We start from the raw sequence: 16,734 nt of genomic DNA on the forward strand, positions 1-16,734 counted from the left end.
TTCACTGTGTTTTAACTAGAGATGGCATTTTTAATATCTTGCTGCATTTAGTATAAGTTCATACTCAAGTTTAAATAAACAACAACACTAAAGCTATTCTGTTATACCTGTGTGCAAAAAATACACTGCACCCAAACTATCTCATAGTTCAATCTAATAAACTTAAACCTAGTCTATCCTCCCTATTCTGGTATTTTAAAGAGTACTTAGCAGAAATATTAAGCAACCTAACTAATAGGGTTGCAAACTCCCAGGGGGGAACCACCCTCCACCTCATGATGCTTAATCGACGTAATCAACTTTAATTTGATGCAGGGTGGGGGGAAAAAAAATGCACAGAAATCAATTATTTTTCAAGAATAATTAAATAGATTCAACATCTTTCTTCAACAGAGAAAAAGATCCTGGTGTACAAAGTAAAATTAAATAAATTCTAACAACAGATTATCAAGCTGTTGTTAGATGCCGGTTTGGTAGCGAGGCTCCAGACCGCTGACAGTCTTGCACGCCACAGCCGCTCTATCACGTGATGCATACTGCTCCGACGTGCTACGGTTATGAGCAGAGTTACGCCATGTCGCAAGTTTTGTGAGGTGCTTTTGTGATATTTAATGGATCTGATTACATTTTTTATTTCTCTCCGATATCCGATCCAGTAATTTAGGTCAGTATCGGACCGATACAGATACGTAATTTCGGATCGGTCCATCTCTAGTTTTAACTGTTGTTCATCTATTACTTAATTTGGTGTAGTATGAATGGCAATAGGTGTTGTCACATTTTCCAAAGATGGGGGTCAAAGTGGGCCACATTGGAGTCTTTGCTGGGCCGATTCTGGCCCCAGGGCCTTATGTTTGACAACCCTGGTGTATACAAATGATGTATGATGATGTTGGTGAACTCTGGACTTTTGCTGTAACAGTACTGGAGGGTTTTCTCTCTTTCTGTTTTTTGGTGTGAAATGACTTAACCATCTAATGAATCTGACATCTTCTGAGGAACAATCAAGAGTCCAGCGCTTTGTGTTTGTGACCAAATACTTGGAGAAGTAATAATACTCCCATCAAACTCAGACTGATTTAATCCTGATACAGGGGCAAAAACAACACCACAAAAAGAACCGTCATCAACAAAACAACACTATACCTGCTAAACCTCAGCATGGCAGCTCTGTCACTGCAGCCATACACTGCAGAAAAATTTACATTTTTCTCAAAACAGCACAGTCAAAGTGAAGCCTCAAAGGTCAGTAAACAGTTTTACTTTACTGTACTGAGCAAGTTAGATTAGCTGGAAAATGATGAGTAGCTGGCTGATTTTCAAATGTACAGTAAACAACAAAATCCGTAAGTAAAATCTGTGCAAACTTACTTCAGTGTCAAATGTTTTAAAATGTTTCTGAGCCAAAACAAAGGAGTACTGCCATTTTATGAACAAGCACGATCCTTTAGAGTGACTAAACTGACAAACACACACCAAAATGGAAAGTCGAGGCAACAACAATGTGATTTAAAAAAAGGGAAAGCTAAAAAAGTAAAAAGCCTAAAAGATGACTCCAAGTCACATGAACATTTGGCACGATAATCTCCAGCATGCTGCCAAAATGACAGATTTTAAAAAGAAGTAAAGCTTCTGAGCTGAACAGGAATATGTTCAAAAACATTGGGCATATTTTAAAGAGAAACACAGAGCCACACCTCCGATCACGCCAGGAGGAACTTAAAAAGGAAGAAAGAATCTAACGATTAGTCTTTAAATCTAAATTAAGACTAAATTACCTGCTTTACAAACTAGAAATGAGTTATGCAATTACTGCAAGGTGACGCAATTATCAATTTCTGTAAGTGGTATTTCTAAGGAAAGTACTTACTCCTGTTATCTTAGTGCATCTCAGATTAAGGTGTTAAACATGTAGATTTTTTTAAAGGTAGAATACTTTCATATATAACCACTATATTAATGTGCATGGTACCTTTTTAAGTTTTCATTTTCCTTTAGTTTTTATACAGTAATTTTATGTTGTATCAGTCACTGCAAAAACCACTGCTTCTGTTTTCCAACCTCTCTGCGATCACTATCAAGACACACCCACCAGGCAGCGAGGCATGGCCCAGATAAACGCTACACGGGTCCGTACAGATATGCAGAGCAGCAGTCAGCTGATAGCTACAGATGCTGCTACTCCACGGCGGGGTATTAAATTGCAGGCCGTTGTAATCTCTACCATATCATGACATGTTCACTAAGGCACGGAACAGGAGATCACAGGTCTTTAATGTAATTAGTCTGGGATTTGTGTTTCATTACAAACATCATTAAAATCTGATCTATTCTTCATCAGGAAAAAAGGGAGAAAAGAGGTGTGTGAGAACTCTGGGCTTACTAATCTCCCTGCAATTGATTCTGCTTTGATGATCCGAGCAGCTCGACGGTTGATGAACTCATCACGGAATTCACTCCGACCACTGGGAAAGATCTCATTTGGTAAATGAGACTAATTACAACGGGGTGTGTCCTGTAATCCAATTCAGGGCTTTTAGAAGTTTTTGATCTGATGTGAAGAAATGTGTAATAATTCCAAAAAGCTTGAACTCAACCGTGTGTTCGGACAAAGTGGAGCGAAGGTAAAACGAGCAAAAAACAAATTCCCTTCAAAATGATGCGCCTGCTGTTCGAGCGCCACTTCCAACCCTGTGAAAGCAAACAGAAGCAACCTTGAGGTGGCGTGTGAAGAGAGGGAGCAAGAGAAAGACAGAGAGCCCTGTATAGCTCAGAGAGAGAGCTTAGCTTCGCGCACTCTGAATGCAGCATGTGTTTCAACTTAACATTCCACTTTGCCCTTGCTCTTTCTAAGTTGCTGTTTATGAACCATTTTCCAGCATGCCGATCTCTGCCTGCCAACACCAGAGGACCTGCCGCCTACGGTTCCACACACAAGCGCGCTCACGTATCCAAGTGTCACACTGCAGCAGACCGCTGAATGCGAGGAGAGCGAGAAAAGGCAAAGGAAAAATCAAGAACTATTAGTCAGAAGAAGTGGTTTAAAAAAAAACAACAAAAAAAACCCAAACAGAAATTGTTACCTCGCTGACGAAGATAAAACTCCACGAGTGCAAAGTAGGGGGCAAGAAACCCAAAAAACATAGCAACAGACCTGTGTTTTAGTTTCAAAATAGGGGTGATCTTCTACATGATCCCACCCAGGAAGGCAGAAGGTGAGGTGGACCTAAAAGAGGCCGAGTGGGGTGTGGGGGGAGCTAAGTCAGCTAAGCTCTCTGCTCTGCTGTGGAGCTGCACCTCCTGAGGCTGGTTGGCAGCAGTTTGGGTGTTCTAAACTAAAAGCCCTCACAAGGCAGGATATGGTAGATGGAGGCAGGATTTTATTTTTTTCCTCCCCTACAGGAGGAGGGCGAGAGGTGGGGGAAGAAGCTTGCAAGGGGGGCAACCACCGAAAATCATTCCCAGAACTGTTTGGAGAGGCACACAGTCGGGCACAGGAAGCCAGGCCCAGAGTGACTCTCCCCCTCCAGCAGCGTGCAGTCCTGGCAGAACATTCATTTATTACACCAACAGGTTGTATTGATGCAGGAGTTTATACCACCCTGCACAAACACCCATGTACACACGGCACATTTTCAGATGCAATTTCCTGAAATGCTTTATTAGAACTCTACGAATCTACACAGAAAACAAGCCACATCCTACATCAGTGACAACTACACGTGTAAGGATGTCGATACAAAGCTGTATGAGGCGTTTCAAACACAACACAGTCGTTAAGCATAAGGCAACTGAGTACAGCTGCATTTTAATCAGGGCCGAGTCTGTGTTACAGTGTTACTTGAATCAAAGCCGCTGAGTACTGAGACGTAAAGTGTTGTATTGATTACCATTTTGCTAACTATGTCAGCAATAAAGCCAATAAGAACTCATTTCAGGTGAAAAGAAAAGGCTTACTTTCTGAAAAAACAACACAGCTCCATTACATGCTGCACAATAACAAAAACGAGCAAAAATTAAACACCACTGCTGTTTTGTCTGTACAGTCAAACCAAGCTGGTTTAATTTTAATAATTCAGAGGCCTGGAACAAAGTCAGCAAACTGTCCTCTGTCCTGGTGACAGAGGAAATTTCAAATTGACATAGATAATTGTTCTAAAACTAAAACAAAACTGCAGTAACCACTACAACACACAGCTAACACATAAATTACAACTCTATAAAGGTGTCTTTGGCTTTTAAAGTGTCATGTTTGTATGTTGTTTTAGCATTGCGGATACTGCTTATCTCAGAGTTGTCTAAGGAGCTTGGAAAGAAAAGCCTCTGGACTTATTTAAGTGTCTTAAAGACGTTTCACCTCTTATCCGAGAAGCTTCTTCAGTTCTAAGAGCAACAGGTGGAGAGCCCTGGATTTAAGCCCTATGGGAGTGTCCCCAACAGGGTCATGGACGCCCTGTATTGATCCGCTACGTCAGCGGCCCCCAACCCCCGGGCCGAGTCATTTAGCACTGGGCCACGAGAGTTTAGGCTCAGGTGTGAAATTTATTTTTTAAATTTATCGTTAACTTGGTTAACTCATATTGCAGTTGTGTCTTATTTTGAAAGAAATATTCACACGTTACCATAGCGACCAAAAGAGCGTTAAGGGGTAGAGAGGAGGATGTTACTTTCGATGTTGTTGGCGCATTTCAGGAGGACGCTGCTAATAAAGTTACACAATTGCACAGCAAATTCACGTTTATTATTATATTTGCAAAATACCAGTGAATTTGACTTAAAGCTACATTTGGTAAACTCGTCCCCTTTTTCATATATGTGACACAGAAACAAAGCAACCTTCTCTACCTGTCACGTTTAAGGTTTCCGGCCATCATTAATTCTACTTCCCACACTTTGTCATACACCAAGCTTCTCATTTTAACACTTTTAAATTCATATCTAACATTCTTTTCACTTTCTTAGATGTCACATGAATGACTTACTCTGTCTGGCAGAAGTAAATGTGCCCAGATAAGAGCACTCCATAAACTGACAATCGATCACGCTTCTTTGGCATTTGAGTCATCAATACATGTCAGTTTTTATGTAAATGTATTGCTCACAGTGGAGCTGTATCATAAATATAGAGTTACAAATTGAACAGAATTTTAGTATTGCATTAATCTGTAGTGAGCCTGTCTTTACCTCCCTGCTTTACAAATATGTATGGTAACAAAAACGGATCAGTTATCGTTAAGCGTACGAGTTGCTTACTTGGATCTTGATGGGCCACGTGAAGTTACTGACGTAGACGAAGAAAGTAATGTTGGGGCTGTTTCGGAAATCAAAGTTCTCATTGGAAAAGCTTTCTTTGAACTCTTTAATGTTGCTCCGAGAGACGATGGGGATCTCCTCTCCGGCCTGGGTGCCCGCTGGGTGACACAAAAAAGGGACAGAGATGGAGGGAGAAAATAGGAATACAGAAAATAGAAATAACAGGATGATAAAGAAAAGAGGAGAAGAAAGGGGAAAGGGAAGACAGGACAAAAATGTCAAATCATACAAAAGTTATAGATGATGGAGGAAATTATTTAAAAAAAAAAAAGAAAAAACAAGACAAGACAAAAAGAAAAGGAGAATTTCTCATTTCTGCTCCAGTGTCTGGTGGAATTTTATTGACACAACAAATGTGAAATATCTGCATTACTTCACATTTGTAAATCTCCTGGTGCAGAAACTACTACAATGGAAAGACAGGTGACTTTTCATATCATTTTTAAACAGCTGTGAACATGGTGACAAAAAACAAAACAAAACCTTGTCATTAACTTGTTATTACATGAATATAAAACCAGTCATCTTCACTTTCTTTGTCTGAGAAAATCAGTAATATTTATCATTTTAAGCCTTAATTTAAACACTTGAGTGCATATTTCAATCACTGGCCAATCATTAGCTCATTGACTAATTCGTTGAGCAGCACTAATAAGGGGCTTTGTTGAAACTTACCGGTGAAGCTGGTGGCCCAGGTTACATTCAGATTGAAGTTCTTGGAGGCATTTATGAACATGTCTAGATCTCGGTTTGGCTGAGGACAGAAACACGGACAAGTCATCATCATCAGTTTACTGGTGTCATTTCCCCCACGTGCCCCATAGTGGTCGAACCGCAATTCAGTGAAGATGGGCGAGTCCGTTTTTTACTGCAGCCACCAGAGTAAACGAAAAACAAACTGCTCGTAGCACACAGACCAGGAAAGCCCTTACGTTTTACTGTAACTGCAGAGCAGCGACTTTGTTCACTCCTCCGGTATCACTTTGTAGCTGCACAAGCACTTACTGTATTGCAGACCAGAGCAAATTTGCAGAGCTAATGGGAGGCCGAATTAACAAATCAAATGTTTGAATAAGCACCGCAGCTGAACACTGTATGTATCACATTCACTGTAAGTGAAGCTCAAATAATGTCAAACAGATGTAAGCTGAGATGTAATTGATGTTTACTCACTAACTGAAAGCCGGCGTTCATGAATCAATCATTTATTAAAGAAAAAAAAGGCAACAATTAACATTTCAACAGCTTCAGCGAAGCCGGCTGAAGCTAGACGGCGAGAAATCCAGATGTCTTCACTATTTATTGTTACACATGTGCGTCACAGATGTTATCATCGCTTTGTCTGGACTTTGAAATCATCTGCTCAATTCTATATTTTGTAAACGATCTTTTGGTTTCTGATTTACTAAATAACTGCGGAACAACTCAAACAGCTAAAAATTCAACTTCACCACAAGTTTCCTGGATTTGCTAAATATATATCGAAATATGTTGTGATTTGCTGTAAGAGTTGAGCTTCCCCTGTAGCCGATTGTGTATTTGTAAATCTTTAGTAGAAGCTTTGTCAGGGGAAAAATACCATCTGGAACATTTAATCAGATGCTTATGTTTCAATTTTGGCCCCAGATGCTGCAGCCAGGTAAACACGACCAGACAAGCTTTTGTTTGCTGTAAAAACATCTGTGTGACTGACTCTCTGATGAGTGGCCACATTACTCTTCGCTCTGATCACCAGCTTATCAGCGAGGAAACTTTCCTGCAGGGAACATAGTAAACCAGTCGACTCAGTTTGTTGAGTGATTATTAAATACTGATTCTTATTTTATTTTGAAGTTAGTTTTGGCGTCACCGTGCTTCCTGCCTGTCCAGTACAATCGGTGTGCATGTAAACTACTGAACTACCATCTAAGTTATCCCTAAAATGACAAAGAAGTGAGCCTATTTGTTCGACAACAACTGTAAACTTTCTAATCCTCACAGAAGTGACAGCTGCTGTGGCGGTGGGGTGCTCACTGTTAGACACATACCTCCTCAGGTGTGGCCACAAAGTTGATGGCCGTGTAGTAGCGGTCGTCTTCCTGCGACAGGCTGAAGGTGAACTGGTAGTCGATGAGGAGCGTGTCTGTTTGAAGCCAGTGAGCCAGCGTGGGAGGAATGTGGTGGGGATTACAAAAAGAAGCAGAAGAACAACTCAATCAGTCTAGTTTGAAAGTCACACAAGAACATGGTTTCAGAAAATTACTCCCATTCTTTCCCCGTTTCAAACATTCGATTCGAGACCTGAGGATTTTGGAGCGTGCTCTGTGATGAAGGTCAGGACAGAGGATGGGTTACATGACAGCGTGTCAGCTAGCGGTAAATTACAGCTGAAGGTCACTTTCAGGACAGCGCAACAAAACACGGGAGACGGACGCATTCAGACGCCAGGGGTTATTCTGCAGTTACAGTTCCACTCAAATAATCTGGATAAGAGCGATTTAGATGGGGCCAAATCTCGAAAATAAGTAAACATAAAATAATCCCACCTCAACAAAAAGTTCAACAAAAAAGTTCAACTTCAGTCAAAAATCAATTTAAACAGCTGGATCACGTACTTGGAAAAATTGGAGGGTTTTATTTGTTAGTTTGTTTCCTCTCCATACAGCAAGGGTAACACTGATCAAAAGCTTTATAGATATTTGAATAATAGTACATGGTGCTGTCATTAAAAAACACTAATGTAATTAACGTCTAATGTACAGAAAACATTCCCAACTGCTTCAACTTCACATTAAAAGGAATGTAACCGGCAGACATGAGTTTATTTTTATTATTAGGTAGTAACAGGAAATGCAGCTTGTGTCAGGAACCGAGCGCTTGCCACTACTGTTCCCCACCAACGCACATACAAAACAACAGTCCCTGCTGGCATTTTTTTGACAGCAGGTCGTTTTGAAATATTACAGGGAGTAATGGGACAAGAAGGAGCAGCCACGGTGAGCTGGCAGTGACTGGCAGCACGCCTCTAAGCTCCCAGCAAGGTAACCGAACGAACACAGTGGGGACGTAGACTCATATTGTGCGAAGCAGAAAATCAGATCACCGTGGCTCACAGGCTGATTGAAAATTCCCAATTACAAATTACTGCCCGACTTCTTTATTAAAGTTGCAGTGTGTTTGGATGACGGGGGCGTTTGCTACAACCACAAATAGCAACAGCTGCTACCAAAAATAAGCTGTGTCTGAACACTAGCTGTTAAATTCCATTATAGATTAATAATCTGATGAGGAATGAATTTACAGTTGATTGATTTTTAACAAACTATCCAATTAATTCAGGGTAAATATGGATAACACTTAATGTTCCTGCTCATTTATGCCTTAGAAACATTTTCACACCTTAGCAGAATACAGGGTAATAAAAACAAATACTTTTTTTTTTTTTTTTAAAGCAGCACAATGGATGACCTAGTTCCTCCATCAGTGTGAAAATTTAACACTATACAGTCCAACATGATTTATAGCTTGTTTGGGTTAGAAAGTACTGATGATTAGACAAACGTGACATCACTTTAGCCTCCATAATCATCAGATAATGAGATTAAAAATGGCAGGACCGCTGTACTGCAATCTGTCTGCAAAATGACTTATCACAGGTGCAAAAAGAGCAAGACGGTCCTTTATAAGCTTACATGCATTTTTTTGGCAATTTCATCTGCGTCTCACTTTCAATTCTTTCCACCTGCGACTTGTTTAACCCTTTAAGACCTACCATAGAACCAAGTCCGCCAGAGCTTATATTATATTTTTACATGTTGTAGTGCCATTTTTTGGAGCATTTCAAGTTGCTATACATCAATACAACCATTACAGCCTAAATTTTAATAATATGCATGCATTAAGTGCATAGTAATTACATAAATTGCAAAAAAGTGCAATAAACTTCAAAAAAATTGAAAATCGTTTTTGTTTTTTAACATATATTTCTAGTTAGAGAAATTTAAGAGGCTCAAAACTGTAAATACAAAAAAGTTGCACAAACTAGTTTCCCACCACAGGAAATTTATTTTGAGTGTCTTCATAGTTTTATTTTTGAAATACACCAATTTTTATACACTGCAGGAAAAACGAAAATAAATATTATAATGCAAATTTGCAAAAAAGCAGCATATGCATCAAAATAAACTATTTCCAGCAGTGCAATTTGAGTCCTAAGCATCCCAGAAACGACACAGAAAGTCATAAAGTCAAACATAACTTTTAAAAACATCAGTATAAGCTCATGAGGCCTTGATGGTAAAAAACTACATTTCCGCGAAAATGACGTCACTTCCGGTTTCGGGCAGGTCATGGCGGACATGCGATAGTTCACGCTGATGGACGTAGGAAGTGTTACGAACAGCTGATCGGATCGGCAAAGCGAGTTTCTGGAATATTATGTTTTTGTTCCTGCAAGCGCTTTTTATGCAGTTTTTGGCAAAGCTATATGTGGAAGGAAACCGATCGAGGACAAGCTGATGGCATAAGATGTAAGTACAACTCCTCCGGTTTCATATGCAAAAAAAATTATTGCGCTAGCTCACGTGGTCGCAGTGCTACCGGGATTTAAAAATAGTTACGCAAAACGGAGCGTGCCCACTCTGACCGGTTTTAAAGGGTTAAAAGAGCAGCTCTGGCTCTGGATGTTATTTTTTAAACATCAAACTGCTTTGATTTAGGAGCCGTGTTGCTGTCTTGCCACTGACATGAACAAGGAAGAGATTCAGACCTCATAGTGCTCTCTTAATGTGACACCGCACACGCACGCACACACAAACCCCTTTACTGACGTTAGTGATTGTAATTCCACTTACAATAGCATGTTCCTTTGAGGGGGTTGCCTTGGTAGCGGTTCTCGACTTCACACCTGAAGAGAGGAGAGGGAAAGATGAACAGGGATGGTAGAAAAGTCAGAAAGAAAGGAAAGAGGGAAGAGAAGTGTTAACCTTCAGCCAGGAAGTAACACCACAGTGAAAAAGAATAAAAAAAAAAAAAGATTAAAAGGAGACCGAGTGAGCGTGATGGGAATTCACAGGAAACGTGTGCCTACGAAATCTTTAAAGAAATTTAATAAGGCGAAAAAAAGGCCTCATTTTCATACTGATGACCAATCATTTGTGAAACCTTATCTCAACTTTTTAAATGGATTTTGGAAAACCTTCTGATAATGAAGTCCAGGGTTAAGACAAGTACTAAAAATATAGCTGCAAGCGCTAATGAACAGCTGCTGCTGCGCTGTGCCATGGTTAGAGTTTCTCATTTTGAAATCTCAACATGTGGCTTTACAGGTCTGGAAAATAACATTTCAGGGGAGGAAAAAAACCCACTGAAGTTCATGTGGTTCAGCAATTTTGCACATAAAGGTTGTTGATTACTGGAAACCCATTTCTCAATCTGCTGGTGGTTTGACAGGCTCGTTCTTGGGTTAGCTCAACAACTGACAAATACATGTATGCTGTTAATTTTTGGAGAAGTTGACTAAATCATTAAAAGGAATTCACACTTTTACTCGTCACTGAATGTTGTTTTCACGGTACACAGATTGCAGAAGCCTTGATGCCTGTGATTGACCAGTTACCAGCTTTGATCCCCAAAGTGCTGAACTACAAGCCCGTACTATCACAAAGGACCATCTTCAAGAAAAAAATCCTAGAAAAAGTTAAAAAAGGCTATTTGAGGGTTTTCTATAGACCAGTACCACTACTGTGCTGTCAGATTCTCTGGGTGTAACACATAATGGATCTGCTGCACAGAGACAAACTAGAAAATAAAGTCTACGGTACCCCACAAGCAATCTGAATTCTAGGGGTGCAAAATATTACAGTAAAGACTTCAGACATCGCATGAGTGAAAAAGAGGACAGAGAGACAGGCGAGCATCATGAAATGTGAAACTCACAGGTGGCATCTGTCTCCTTTGATGCCCTTGGTGGTACAGAAGCACTTGCCATTGTTAGGGTTGCACATGCTTGCGTGGCCATTGCACTTGCAGGCTGAAAAAATAAATAAATAGATAAATAAATTATTTTACTTATCATTGCAGCAACCACACACAAGACTTGCACAGTAGAGTGAATATATTACACATATATAAATAATCTAATGACTGATTAACTTGATTCAGCACATTCATAACCTATAAGACCTACAGACTCCATTAATGGCCTCTTCCTGTATTAAATCATTTTGCCCTGCGTGATAATAGTGAAGCTCTGTTTTTTATCTTGTCACTTCCAGCTTGGTGGTCAGGATGAGGATTCAAAGTCCACCGCTAATATTTCATTGGACCGCCTCTGCTGCATTAAGTCTTCTCATGTACATCCCAAAGATTCTCAGTGGGGTTAAAGTCTGCGCTCTGTGCTGGCTAATCCATGTGTGACAATGTCTCATGCTCTCTGAATGAAAAAAAAGAATCCATCGTGCAGTATATCCAGGTGGTCCAGCTGACCCTGCATAATAACACCGTCCCCACAGGCTGTGAGCATGAGGCATGAGGGGTGCTTCACCTCATCGGCTTCACTTCTTACCCTGATGTACAAACCACTATGGAAAAGGTCAATTTAATTCAATTCAATTTATATATTGCTAAATCACAACAGTCACCTCAAGGAGCTTTATATTGCAAGGCAAAGACACTACAATAATACAAATGACTGCATGATCTTTTCCATTGCTCTAGTGTCCAGTCTTCAAGCTTACTGGCAAACTGAACCAGATTAATATCACAGAGAAGTGCTTTTCTTAAGGCTACACACCTTTGAGTTCTCATAATATTGCGCAAGTGAAAAAGCTCTTATTTCATCTATTAAACACAGTTATGAGTTCTACAGTTGATTTTTTTTACAATATGACTGAATGTTTAACGTATCTCTGATAACAATCATTCCAGATGAATCATTACTGTCAGTGCATATAAAAATATTCTGCACAAACAGCATCCAGCACATTATTTAGTTCATTTAAACCCGGGTTGTCAAACATGTGTCCCACGAGCCAGAACAGGCCCTTTACAGGTCAAACCTGGACAAATGGATGGGAATCAGCAAAGATTCAGGATATAGTTTTTACCTTTAGACTGTTTTGCACCAGGAAGTATAGATTTTGCTTTATGTGTTGTTGTCCAAACAGTACTTGCATTAGAGCCAGAGGCCAGAATTACTGTCAGTTTTTTGAATTTATTTATGTGACCCTTGGTCTGCCATACACCAAAGTAAGGTGGTGAAGCCATACATGAACATACATGTATGTGCAACTCTAACATCTGTGCTTTAAAAAATAAAGCATTGCACAGCACCACCTCTCAGCTTCCCCATGCTGTTTAAAGCTTAACATCTAATTCTTACATCTTTTTAAGCTAGCTTGTGGCCAATAATTTGCAACGGTGGCTACGCAACGGTTTTTCCCACCACTATCATCGGATTGTGTTCGGAAGGTGTACGAAGCACGTGAGTCCAGGATTTGAAATCTAACTGAAAAGCTCAAAGATTCCCATGAGGCCGCTGCACCTAGAGACTCAAAAAAAAGGCCTCATCCTCTGAAACTATGTTAACTACACGGGCACACCAGCAGTCATGGCAATCTGGCCCATCACATCGCAACGAGGCAGCACTCTCCAGGAGAAGAACAACTTTCCATCTCCCAAGAGAGAACCGTCTTGTATGTGAACACGTGTGAAATGTCTATTAGGCTTGGTGATTTTTAAAAGACCCATTTTAAGGTGCCTGCACAAACATTAATGCGCATCATCCTTTATATTAATTCATCCTCATTTATCATTCTTAAAATGACTCACCCCTTTGGTAGAAACAGCTGTGAAATACATACAAGTCTGCTAACAGTGGGGGACTTGGAAGAAAAGAGCCACCTTGTGATTTATCATCATTTAGTCACACGTGTCATCTTGATTATTTGATAATAATCTCCATTTTGAGGCACTGACTGTGTACTTTTTACTTGTCCACATAATGCCTCTTGAGTCAAACCAATTAGCTGTGAAGTAAAGCATGCCTTTAATGTCCCCGAGGGGGCACGCTGACAAGATAGCGATGCTGAATGGAGACAGGACAGGTTATTGATTGACTGTCACAGACGCAGAACTTAATAAATATATGTACATACCAGAGGGAGGCATAAAAAGTAAAAATCACACAACATACACTGTGGCTGTAATATACCTGTAATCTAAATTAACCTGTCGAAGGAATAGACAATTGATTTGTTGTCCGACTGACTGACTGTCAGCATTAGCTGTAAAGGAGTAAATCTTTAATATCCCTGGGAAGGCTTTACGGTGCAGCGAGGAATCAGGAAATGGCTGACATAAAAATGGACTGTAAAATACTGACAAGTTAAAAAAAGCCTCGTGCCGAAATACCGACTGGCTGATTTAGCGTCGTGCCGAACGGCCCACGGATACTCACGCTGGCAGCTGCCCCCGTTGGTCGGATCTCCGTAGAAGCCGGAGATGCAGCTCTCGCAGTGTCGGCCGGTTGTCAGGTCCTCGCACTTCTCACAGATGCTTTCGTTGACACACTGGCTGTGACCATTACACTGACAAGCTGCAAAAGAGTAAACAAACATACTGCATAAACATCACACCCCGAGACGAGAGGGGGGTACGATAAAGACAGAACATGAAGGAATGAGTAGATTATTCTGAGCAGAGAAATTTATGTAAATTTATGTAAAAAAACAAAACGCTGTTTGTTGTCCAGTGCTCGAGTGTGTCATAAGAGGCATCAGAGCAGCCAGAAGTCTCTTTAAAGCAGCATTTCAATCATTTTAGATGAGAAGATCACTATAGTTATTAAGCTAAGTGAGTAATTCCTTCAAATGCAAGTCCGCCTGTCTGTACCACATAATGAGGAACAATTATAAACCAAAGTGACAATACAGAAACACATTTTCCCAAAATGCAACATAAACACATACTTTCTTTGGATGCCTATTGTCTGATAAATTCACATTTAGGTTTTTGTTACAACGCAGATTTAACAGACAACCATTTTTGTAATCCCCACAACATGTGTGTGTGAAATTAATTTGCATGAATGTCATTTAATGTCACATAACTAATATCTTAGATTACGTTCCTACCTGGGCAGTGAATGAAGGACCAGTTGTACTTTGATTCGCTCGGGCACATGCTGGCGTTGAGGGCTGGCTGAGGATTGGCGGGCAGACCAGGAAGGGTGGAAGGGGCCGGGACAGAGGTCTGGAAGGGCCCGCGGTAGGAACCCTCGATGCACTGACCTTTGCCCGTGTTACTGGGGTCAGTGCACCAACCGCAGCCCGGCTGATCCAGACACTGCCCGCATGTTCTGTATCCAGAACAGTTCTCCGCTGAAGTGAAACACAACGCAGCACCAGGTGATTAAAAAGGTATTTATATTTCTGAATTCTTTGACTGTAAAAAATAAAAACGGCTTTTAAAAATGATTCTGTGTTGGAAGGTACAAACAAAGCCATCAGTATTTCAACAATCAGAGCTCTGAATTCTCGACATACCGGTACTCAGAAAATTGTGCTTATATGAGAATAAAACACTAGTCAGTAGCAGCAAGCGATAGCGTGATCATTTTTGAGTTAGCTTAAAATAAAGCTAAGACACTGGAACTGGAGGGAAATGGCTATAATATAATCTCCTCACACATTACAGGTTACATCATGTTAGCTCTCGACCTTTAGCAGGGTCGTGCCAGCTGGTTTCACCGGATTTCACTCTTTAAATCAAAGCTAGCCTCTTTGCTTTTAGCTTCAAAGTGGACAGCTGGATTGATCTTCACATCTATAGCCCGGCAAGAATGTGGTTGTCAAAAAATGTCAAACAGTTTCTTCAGAAAAACTGAATGTGTGTTCTATTCAAAAAAAAAAAAAATCTGGCTTAATTTCCACTTAATTTGGAAAGGAAGAGAGTTTCAAAAGCTATCTATAAGCTGGATAACCATTTAACATGTAATCATCATCAGTCAACATGGCACATGAATGTGTGCCTTTAATTTCCATCTCTCGCCCCATGAGCAGTTCATCCATCGATGGCTATAATAACTTGATTCACCTGCTAGGTTTCATAAAAGAAAATTGTTCTCTGCTGCAAAGACGAAATCCAAAAAGTACCAGGTTTCAAACTATCAAACCAGATTATCGATCCCCATCGCCATTCAGTGGAGGGCTACAATTTTATTTGTTCAGCTAAATGGAGGTTAACCCCCCCATTTAGCAGTCCAAAGTTGCTCTACTCTACAGACCAATAATCAACAAGCCTTTTTTGTAAATTTGGTGAAGATCTCCAGAGCAGCATATGCTTGAATGATTGAGTATATTAACTGCAGCTACAGTACTACATACACAGATTTCAGATTTATGCTTTATTTTTCGCCGGGTTTTCCTCGTTTCTTAAATTGCAACTAATGAATCGTGACTGAAGGGCTGGTAGTTATACATGTAGCTGCTTGCAGCTTCAGAGCTTTAAATGAAATGCTGCAACGGTTTCAAGTGTCGGGCTCTTCTTCTAGAGTGTTTTTGCTATGGCAGCAGCTGCAATTTGTTCAAAGTAGGAGAATGACTGGGCAGCCGGCATGAGCTGGCAACTCTTAAAAGTAAACATTTTACGTGCAATCAATGGGATTTTAAATGAGAGACGCAGAGATCAAGGAGATCAGTGATGCACCGCTGATCGGAATCCAAAACATTTACGAATTGCAGCAGCAAAGACGACGGTAAGGGTGCCCAATTTTACTGCTCCCTACATTTAGAGTCACTCTCCCCCAGCAGTGATAAATAAGGAAATAAACTTTAAAATGTTACACTCTCTTCTTCTAACTCATCTACGCATTGAACCATTTCTTTTGTCTTAAGATTATTTGTTTGCCACTTTATGATTTTATGACTGATTAAAATAATAATAATAAATCTGTCAAATCAGACAGGAAATATGGGAAACACCAGGCAATTTGCACCCATATGGCACGCTCAATAACCACCCGAAAATTTCACTAAAGTTTTTGTTCCCCATGTTCACCAACATGCTGTGCTCTGACTAAAACATAAATTAGTCATTAAGTGGAGCAATTAGATGAAACTCCTTTACTCCCCTTGAAATTCAATTCATTACATATTTCATTCTAAGAAATAACTCTGTTAAATAAAGTATTACTAAAAGGAGATTAAGAATTTAAACTGTGAAGGGCTACATTAAACGGCTAAAGGTTTTAAAACTTGGTTTTAGCCTCAATCCCACTTTAATGTGGTTAGTTGGTTTCTCATCTTGATTGTTTGGTCATGAAATGACCCTCAGGCCAAAACTGCTTGCCAGAAGTCCTTGGGCAAAAAAGGGAGGAACAGTGAAACTATTGAGGAGCTATACTTTTATAACATGTAGGCAGATGAAATGAAATCGAATTGC

The 16,734-nt window shown here is 40.1% G+C and overlaps 1 protein-coding gene across 2 annotated transcripts in view; it reads right to left on the reverse strand.

Moving 5' to 3' along the window:
- Positions 1-16,734, reverse strand: part of atrn (attractin) — a 133,949-nt gene that overhangs the window by 74,429 nt on the left and 42,786 nt on the right. For both annotated transcript variants that reach the window (XM_082516171.1, XM_082516172.1), the window contains exons 18-24: positions 14,427-14,672; positions 13,751-13,888; positions 11,230-11,323; positions 10,146-10,198; positions 7,341-7,435; positions 5,989-6,067; positions 5,254-5,411 (exon numbers count right to left, since the gene is read on the reverse strand). In XM_082516171.1, coding sequence (XP_082372297.1) covers positions 5,254-5,411; positions 5,989-6,067; positions 7,341-7,435; positions 10,146-10,198; positions 11,230-11,323; positions 13,751-13,888; positions 14,427-14,672 — 863 coding nt within the window. The remainder of the gene's footprint in view (positions 1-5,253; positions 5,412-5,988; positions 6,068-7,340; positions 7,436-10,145; positions 10,199-11,229; positions 11,324-13,750; positions 13,889-14,426; positions 14,673-16,734) is intronic.

Source organism: Aulonocara stuartgranti, assembly GCF_965226115.1.
Source record: "Aulonocara stuartgranti genome assembly, chromosome: 19".
NCBI lineage: Eukaryota > Metazoa > Chordata > Actinopteri > Cichliformes > Cichlidae > Aulonocara > Aulonocara stuartgranti.